The sequence below is a fragment of the Myotis brandtii genome, unplaced genomic scaffold (assembly GCF_000412655.1).
Source record: "Myotis brandtii unplaced genomic scaffold, ASM41265v1 scaffold4553, whole genome shotgun sequence".
NCBI classification, from domain to species: Eukaryota; Metazoa; Chordata; class Mammalia; order Chiroptera; family Vespertilionidae; genus Myotis; species Myotis brandtii.
The window spans coordinates 60470-69507 of NW_005367397.1; the positions used below are offsets into that span (position 1 = coordinate 60470).

The window sequence follows — 9038 nt, forward strand, 5'->3', positions numbered from 1 at the left end:
TCCCTGCCCAGGGCCTTAAAGACACACAATCTGGCATCTCACTTCTCAAGGGAAAGTGTGCGTGGCTTAAGTCTCTGGGTGAACTAGCACACTGCTCTGTGTCTGCATTCTCATGGCTTGAGAATGAATCCGCAGACCCTGTGCCGCCTTCTGTAGAAATTGCTGTGACAAACAATGCTGCTGCTCAACATTCAGTGGCAAAGGATCATCACACAACCCTTGCTAAGTACAAGAGGACTGGCAATGCAGGGTCCCCATTCATTCAGGGAAGAGGAAAACAAGGTGAGGATGAGCACTTGACATCTCCCAGTCAACAGTTGCATGGTAGAAGCTCCAAAATGTAGTTGCTGTAATCTGTGGTGACAAAATCCCCTTCATTTTTGGGAGGACTTTCTCAGAAAGTCACATTTCCCTTGAAATTCTCCACCTTTTTCCAGTGCCCCCCACTACTGTGTGAAAGGTGCTTCAAATCCCCCATTACATGTAATTTTCAAATCATTCTACACATCTCAGCAGAGAAAGCTCACCCTCTTAATTCCAGAGGACCTTTCTGCACTTTCCATGGCAATACCCCCTGAAATCTCATGAGGCTGTGAATTTTCTCCTTTCTTCCTGTTCAAGATCACAATATCCACCTGTGAGTCTCTGCTGCCTTCCACATTTCTGAGTGTACATGAACAAGGAAACTGGTGTATATTGGATTTACAGTAGTTAATAGTTATTTCTAGTATAATTTTGACCCCAGACACTACCAATCTCTCCTTTGAAAATGTGTTTCTCTGGTCAATCAAAGATCTCAGAGCCCAATTAGAAACTAAATAGTAAATGAGCCAAAACGGCTGCTTGGTGAAATTCCCTCCTAAAGGATAGACTATTCTTTGAGGGTGTGGACTCTCAAAAACAGGATGCAATCAACACAAAGCCCCCAGAATTCCAGTCCAATACCAACTTCTTTCCTCTTTGAAGCTACCCTTCCATTAAAACCACCTATTTTCCTTCATGTTATAGTTGGCCGAGGTAAACTGAAGGTAACTGTAATAAATTGTCAATTCAATGGAATCAGCCCTGGCTTTCCCAGGCCAGAACAAAAAGAGTGCATGTCCAGTAACTTAGGGGCATTGTTTTAAGGAGCACGATCCTTATTGCTCAGGAAATCCTTGTAGTTAATGGGGATAAAACACCTATCTCTTCACTGTGTTCTTCTGAAATGAGACAGAAGCACAGGAAAGACACCCTTCCCTTCCTGACTGGGGTGGATTTTTCTCTCTGATTTATACATGATCCAGAAGGAAATTCAGAGCAATTCTCCATTTCAGACATTTACATCCAATATATACCATCTACAGAGTCTAGCCACTGCCACCACCCAGCTTCTTTACAATCAACCCCCACAAGGGAAACACAGCTTCCCAAAGCCCCAAACTGCCCTGGCTCAAGCCATTTACACTTGAGTGCTGTCCCCTGGAGCCCCACTGCCTCTCCCCTTCTTTTACTTGTTCTATAGAACTTAGGGGACACCTCACCACTTTCCTCATATGACTGTGGCTCCTAAACTATCATCCTGTGGGTGGGTGTGCCCTGCTTATGTTGGTGTCCCCACTACTAATACAGGGCCTTCCAGAGGACATAGGCTCAGTCTGGGGATAAATGAACCACTGAACCATCTTTATTCAGATGAAATCCCTCCACTTTCTTGAATGAACCAAGCAAATCCAAGGATCCTTATACAGTTTGTTTCATAGAAAGACAGACAAAAAAGGATCAGAAGTAAGAATTAACAACCTTTTGCTTTTATTTTTGTTTCTTGAACCCATTGTTTGTACCGATGAGTTCTTTCACATTTCCAAGGAAATCCTTTTCCAATGCCATATTATCTAGTTTGGGATCACAGAGTAGGATGGAAAGTGTCCCAATTTGTGTTACACAATAGCAAAACTCTTTCTTTTGAACTAGATAGTACAAATAAATGTATGGTCAATGTCATTCACAAACTTAGATACTGAAGCTTATGAAACGTTCTATGGAAAGGAACAACATTTGAAAATTTCGACACAAATCAAGGATAAATTTCTAAACCCAAAGATACTACAGCCCTTATTCCTCCAACTTTCCCTGGGCCTCACTACCTAGAATGTTGACTACCCTCTTCTCAAACACAGTGAAGAATTGGCCTCACATCATGTCAGATGTGGGCCTGAAACATGCCTGGGAGAAACTTGGCTCAGGCTCCCTCTTCCTCATCACTCAGAGCCTCTTGAAACAGGGATGGGACAGATCTGGGATCCCTTCTATAATCCCTGAGAAAAAACTTGAGGACTTTCAACTTGGTGGTCTCAGCGTGGGCCCTGGGGCCCCACAGGAACTCGTACCGTGCAGGATCACTGTTGGGCACCTGTCGGTACTCCAGGTACTTTTCCTGCACCCAAACTTTGGTGAGGAGCTCCCTGGGCTCCCCATAGAGCCAATGCACCTTCCCGTCACACACACCCATGACACTCAGTGCTTCCCAGACATTCTCCTCAGGGGCACAGTCGCCCTCTGCGAGGATCAATCTCAGGAGCATGACCAGGAGGCCAGTGTTGGGCATGGATTGCCCATTGGACACCATCCCATCATATGTGAGCCCCAAAGTGGTGACCAGGACATAGGTGAGGTTGCTGGGGTCCACTTCCTTCACATCAATGCCAAAGAGGAGCTGCATGCACTCAGAGGCTAGGCTGAAGATCTCAGGGAAGTGGTCCTGATACTTTCTTATGACTCTACTCAGCATTTCTGCCTTAGTAGTTGGCTGCTTTGCACGATACTTCAGGAGTAGAAACTCCACCAGTTCAGTCATCTTCAAATATAGGGCATCATGGAGTGACGACTCAGCATCTCCAGAGTCCTCTCTGCTGCTTGTCTCCTGTTCATCTTGGCTGCTGAAACCCTCATCTTCAGACTGGCTACACACCGGGGCCGCCATGGCAGAGGCAGAGTCAGGAACCCAGAGGGCTCTGGGGAGGACTTGCTGTCTCAGCAGCACACACCTTCTCTAGGCTGCGTGGGAACAAGGCAGAGAGGGACAAAGATAAGGAGGCAGACACAACCAAGTCCTCATTCCCAAACAGCCACACTTCAAACAGGCTTTGATTCTCCCTTGAGTCCTGATGGTCTTCCTTGAGATTACAGAGATCCCTTTCTAACCAAGAGGCATGATGATTCGTGTTGGGCATCAACCAGACTGTGGGCAGGAGATGGGCCATGGGGAACAACCAGTTGGATAAAGAGAGGGAACCTGAGGCCCTTGCTGGCATGGTTCAGTGGTTAGAGGATTAGCCTGCCCACCAGAGCATTTAATTCCTGGTCAAGAGCACATATCTTGGTTGCAGTTACAATCTCTGCTCCAGGCCTGGGTGCTTGTGGTAGGCAACCAATCAATGTGTCATTAACACATCAATGTTTCTCTCTCTTTCTCTCTCTTTCTACCCCCTCCCTTCCACTTTCTAAAAATCAATTGGGGAAAGTATCCTCACGCCTCCTATGAGGATGAAAAAAGAAGAGGGGGAATGTGAGTATCCTCAGCTGAGAAACACACCCTCAGTGGCTCTGAAAATGGAGAATTTTAGGGCTACTCTATAAGGGTGTTCTTAGGTCTCACAGGGGTCTCTCCTCCTGGGCAACTTTTCCCCTAAGATCCTGAAGGTGAAAGTAAGAAGACTCCTCAGGGTGCAGCTAGCACATTTGGAGATACTGGGTCTGACAGTGGTCCTGTAGGGTGGGGTGGTATAAAGTCTCTTTATGGGGGAAGGATCCTTCTGTACCCACTGAAGGCCTGCTTCTCCCACCCCACCCCCTGCTTTCCTGATATCACACTCTTACAACAAGAACACACATCCCTGAAACTTAAGAGAAGTGAGAGGTCCTCATATTTCGTAGCACCTGTATAGGGGCTTATCATTGCCATCAAGAGACAACAATGTGTGGCCATAATCTATGGGTTCCACATGTCCTGGTGTGAAGGGTTCCCTCAGTCCTCACCATGGCCCCTTCTGGGGCCTGGCTTCCTGCCTCACCTAGCTTGAGTCCAGATCAGCAGACCAAGGCCCTGCCATTCCTGGGTCCATGGAGGTGAAAATGGAAAGAGGCCCAGCCTGAAAGCCCTGCACAGGGTTTCCAGGGCTGACAATAAGCAAAGACAATATTTTGGGGGGGGCACCCACTTTGTTCTGGAGATTGGGCTACACTCCCTCCACCTTTAAGGAGCTCACCTTGACTCTTGGCAGGACGTAGGACTCTGCTCTCAGTTGAACAGGAGTACTTCCTCAAATGACCTGATGTCGTCCTCTCAGACCAAGGTCCTCACCTCCCTAAGAGACTACAGAACAAAGTGAGGCAGCTTCATATCCATGACCCAAATCATCCCTACCCCTGTCAACATCACAAAAGTCTAGCAGCAGAGACAGGGCTCTCTATCCTGGTTTGATTGCCCAAGTACCCCTGTAGATTATTCACTTTTACTCCTGCCAGGACCTGCCCTTCTTCCAGGCCCTCCTCTTGGAACTCTTGATCTCTCCCACCAAAACCTCTCCTCTTTGATGACTCCCTACTTTCCTGCCCATGATAGAAAAGAGCATGCCACTTAAAGCCAACATGCTTCTTTCCGGTCTGAGAACAGGGGACATCTGGACTTTGTGTCATCCTTCCCTTTCTGAGAAGACAGTGCACATTCAGGTTTCACAAAAGGTCAGCACATTGTCACCTGGAAGATCGTGAGACACTTCCCTCCCTTGACCTCACATTTTTCTCAGACCCAGGTCCTCACAGATCAAGGCCTCTCACAGACCTCAAGTGAAGTCTGTGGATATTACATCAGGCAATCAAGCCAGGGGATAGCCAGGCTACCAGCAGGGGACTGAAAAATTCCTTGGAGTGTTTAACCCTTCCTCTCATCCTCACCTTGTTTTCAGGTAAAGACTGGGCCATGACTAAAAACCTCAACTTGCTCCTTTCTGACCTTGTCCTTGACTCCAGAGTTCTCTGAAGTGATGGGGGCTGGTGGTTTCTGGGAAATGGTACTCAGCCAGACAGCCCAGCCTCCAGGACTCAGGGTGCTGACAGCAGAGGCAAATCTGGATTCTGTGGGAGACCTCAGTCCTCTTTTAGGGCAATAATTTGATTCTATGCAAGACTGGGCCTCTTCCCTCTATGGGCCTGTAGCCAGCCTCTCTGATGTGGCCCTCACCTCTCTCAGACTTCTGGGGTGAAAGTCAGTGAACATTATTCATGAAAGCATTCATGGCGCCTACCAGGGCTAAAACCAAGAGTGAGCTTGGTTGTGGGGCCTCTAGATGGGGGTTCCTGGATCCACTCAGTCTTCCCTCCAGGTCCTCATCTTGACTCTGGCAGGCCCTGGGTCCTCCCTCTGCATACCTGAGGTCCTGTTCATTACAATAAAACCCAGAGTTTCATGGGCCCAGATGTGAAGCCCTGAAATACCACTTGGCTCTGGGAAGCATCTCTACGCTCTGTTCTGTGGACCTGAGGCCCTACACTTTTTAAAAGTTTTTATCTTTATTGTTGAAAGTAGTATAGATGGGAGAGTCAAGATGGCAGCTGGCAGGATGGTAGTGAGGGAAGAAAGTGTGACTGAGTGAATGAGTGAGCAAAAGGGGAGTGTGTGGACATGTGGTGTGTGTGTGTGTGTGTGTGTGTGTGTGTGTGTGTGTGTGTGTGTGTGAGTGTGAGTGAGGGACAGTTAGATCCTGCCGGAGTCTTGAGGGCTGGCAGACCAGGCTATAATAGATGGGGCGGGGGGGGCGGGGGGGACACTGCTACCCCTGCAAGCACTACTGGAGCGGCTGGCTCTGGCACAGAAATGACACATCTTGAAGGGGAGAGCTTTTGTGACTAGGATCCCAGCCTTACCACCACCCAGACTGGCCTCAGACACCATACAGGACCCTACAGCCACTCCAGCCAAAGACTTGTTACTTCATCTGCAGACCCACAGACACTGGCACTCCAAACTCCCTGGCCACAGGATCTTGTGAGCCACAGAGTATGCCTCCCTCCTGCCAATCCTGCCACTTCAGCCACAGGCCCTACCCAGCTACCCAACACCTGGGCCCTCTGGTGAGTCCTGGAGTGAGCGACCCTCCTGCCAAGCCCACTGATTCAGACACAGGCTCCACACGACTCGGCACATGGACCCTTTGGTGAAAGCAAAAATAGGGAGAAAAAGAAACAACCCCCAGAGGAAATAAAAGGAGGAATTTCCAGAAAAGGAATTAAATGAAATAGCAGCATGCAATGTCAGAAAAAGAATTCAGAGTAAGGTTCATACAGTTTGTAAACCAGCTGCATGAGAAAATCAACAACCTATGTAAGAATCAAGAGAAAATGAAGAATGATATAGCTACAATAAAAAACACAATGGAAAGTTTCAATAGTAGAATAGAAGAAGGTGAGGACTGAATTAGCAAGTTAGAAGACAGGGCAGAAAAACACACCCAATCTGAACAGCAATTGGAGAAAAAAATTAGAAAGCATGAGAAGAGTCTAAGGGGGTTTTGGGACAATATGAAATGAAGTAACATATGCATAAAAGGGGTGCCAGAATGACAAGAAGAGAAGCAAGGATTAGAAAATCTATTTGAAGAAATAATGACAGGACATTCTGGGGGTGGCCAATGTGGGCACAGAGACCACGCCATCTTGAAAAACAAAACTGCTTGAGATTAGGATTCTAGCCTCACCACCACAAATCGGGACCCTACAGCCACAGGACAAAGACCTGTGACCACATCTGAAGACCCACAGACACCAAGAATCCAGACATCCCAGCCGCAGATTTCTGAGCCACAGAGCCCATCCCCCTCCATGCAGGCCTGCTGCAGTGGCATAGGAACTGCTAGATCCGCTCCACGCAAGCAGGCCTCCTGCCCACACAGGGCAGCTGCGCTACCTGAGTTTGAGCTTGGGCACACAGACACTGGGAGGCTGTTTCCCGCAGCGTACACTCAAGTAACCAGACCCCACCCCCAGACAGGGCGGCTGCGCTACCTGAATTTGAGCCTGGGTGCACAGACACTGGGAGGTTGTTTCCCGCAGCATGCAATCGCGCGACCAGACCCCACAGCCACACAGGGTGGCTTTGCCACCTGACTGATTTTGGGAAAGCTCACATGGAAGTCTGTTTCCCGCAGTGCAGGAGTGGACGTCCTGCTGACACAAGGTGGCTGTGCAACCCGGTCCCCGAAGCAGACCGGGGACCCTGATTCTCCATGTGAGAGGCAGCACTGAACACCAGTGACTTGACTCTGTTTCTCATTGCACACACGTGGGATCCCTGATTCCCAGCGAACACACACTAAGATCTAGTGACTCCAATTCTCAGTGCATGCGCACAGAGGGACCCTAATTCTCTGTGTGAGGGTGCACCAAGAAACAGAGATTCTGATACTCAGCGTGGGCACAAGGAGACTCCTGGCACATGCTATGGAACTCTGATTTTTGGCACACGCCAGCAGGGTCTCTTTTTCAGCATGGTGCAGGCAGGGTCCCTGATTCTAGGTGTGTGCACGAGACCACACTGAGCGCCAGTGACTCTGATCCTGGGAGAGCGTGGCTCCCACCAACCCAAGGCAGCCACATGTCTTGGTGTCGGAGCTCTTCAGTGATACTCAGGTGTTGCGAAGCTCCCACTGCACATGGCCCAGGCCTCTGCAACTCAGCATTTGAACCTTCTAGTGATAGTTAGAATGGGGAGACAACAAAACAATCCCCAGAAGAAAGAAAAAGGGAATTTATAAGAAAAGAAATAAGTGAAACAGAAGCATGCAACATGACAGAAAAATAATTCAGAGTAATTGTATAGTTCATAAACCAGATGGACAAGAAAAACAACAACCTATGCAAAAACCAGGAAGAAATCAAAAGTGATATAGCTACAATAAAAAACACCTAGATACCAGATTTCTGTAATGTTTTCCCATTGACATCCAGGACACAAACCCCTTTAGAGTAGACACCACCTTGTCTGAGCTCTGCTATCCCTCTCTTCCACCCAGTATGAGGCTGTGGCATTCTGCATGCACAGCCTATAATGCATGGGGGAGCCCTTGTTTGAAATTACCTTGCTGCTCAGTGAAGACACAGGGCCAATTCTGTCATAAAAGTGTAAAAAAATAAGTCTTAAAACAAATACAATATGAACCACAGTATCTGAACAATAAAATTTGATCAGGCTTACTACTGAATGACTGGAACAACCATTCGACCAGTTGCTATGACATGCACTGACCACCAAGGGACAGATGCTCAATGCAGGAGCTGCCCCCTGGTGGTCAGTGCGCTCCACAATCAACCTCCCGTGGCCCCTCCCCCTGGCTGGCTAGCCCCCATTGGCCCCTGGTGCTAAACCATTCCTAGAGACCTGCTTCTGTGTCAGGGTTTCGTATGTAGCAGAGCAGTTCCCTCACTGTGATCTATTGAAAGCAAGCCCTGAACACAAGGGTTTGTCTTGCTCCTGTCCTCTCCCTTCCTGAAGACACAGGGCCAATTCTGTCATAAAAGTGTAAAAAAATAAGTCTTAAAACAAATACAATATGAACCACAGTATCTGAACAATAAAATTTGATCAGGCCCTAAGGGAGATTGAAAATTGTGATGAGCTGGCACTTATGTCTAGGGTGGGAGTATGGGGGAGTAGGGAAGTTGGGAGGGGCTGTAGGCTGTATGACACAGATGACAGGGAAGGTAGTAAGAAAGATTTTAAACTTATGCTCTATATCTTGGCACAAATCGGAAACATTCAGACCACAAATGCCAATAACCTTGGGGGAGTACCACTGCCTTGGAAAAGCTGGGGCAGTTGAGGTATGTTATTGAGAGTCTATGCTAATAATTACCTGAAACCATCTTGGTGGGTTAGTGCTGGCTTTTCAAAAATTACTATCTTAATAGTTTATAAAGAACAGACTAGAATTAGAATAGTGAGTAACATAATGAATCATGTACATTCAGAGTAGGTATCTTTGCATAAAATACCTTAAATAGTA

General features: G+C 47.7%; 1 protein-coding gene across 2 annotated transcripts in view; it reads right to left on the bottom strand.

The window, feature by feature from the left end:
* Window positions 1–1768: 1768 nt before the first annotated feature.
* Window positions 1769–9038, bottom strand: part of LOC102263840 (melanoma-associated antigen 10) — a 12903-nt gene continuing 5633 nt past the window's right edge. The window contains exons 1-3 of one of the 2 annotated variants that reach the window (XM_014546747.1): window positions 8114–8134; window positions 4248–4354; window positions 1769–3036 (exon numbers count right to left, since the gene is read on the bottom strand). In XM_014546747.1, coding sequence (XP_014402233.1) covers window positions 2222–2962 — 741 coding nt within the window. In that variant the 5' untranslated portion in view covers window positions 2963–3036; window positions 4248–4354; window positions 8114–8134 and the 3' untranslated portion in view covers window positions 1769–2221. Of the gene's footprint in view, window positions 3037–4247; window positions 4355–8113; window positions 8135–9038 lie in introns of those variants that run through there. The other variant, XM_005875054.2, reaches the window with a different exon arrangement.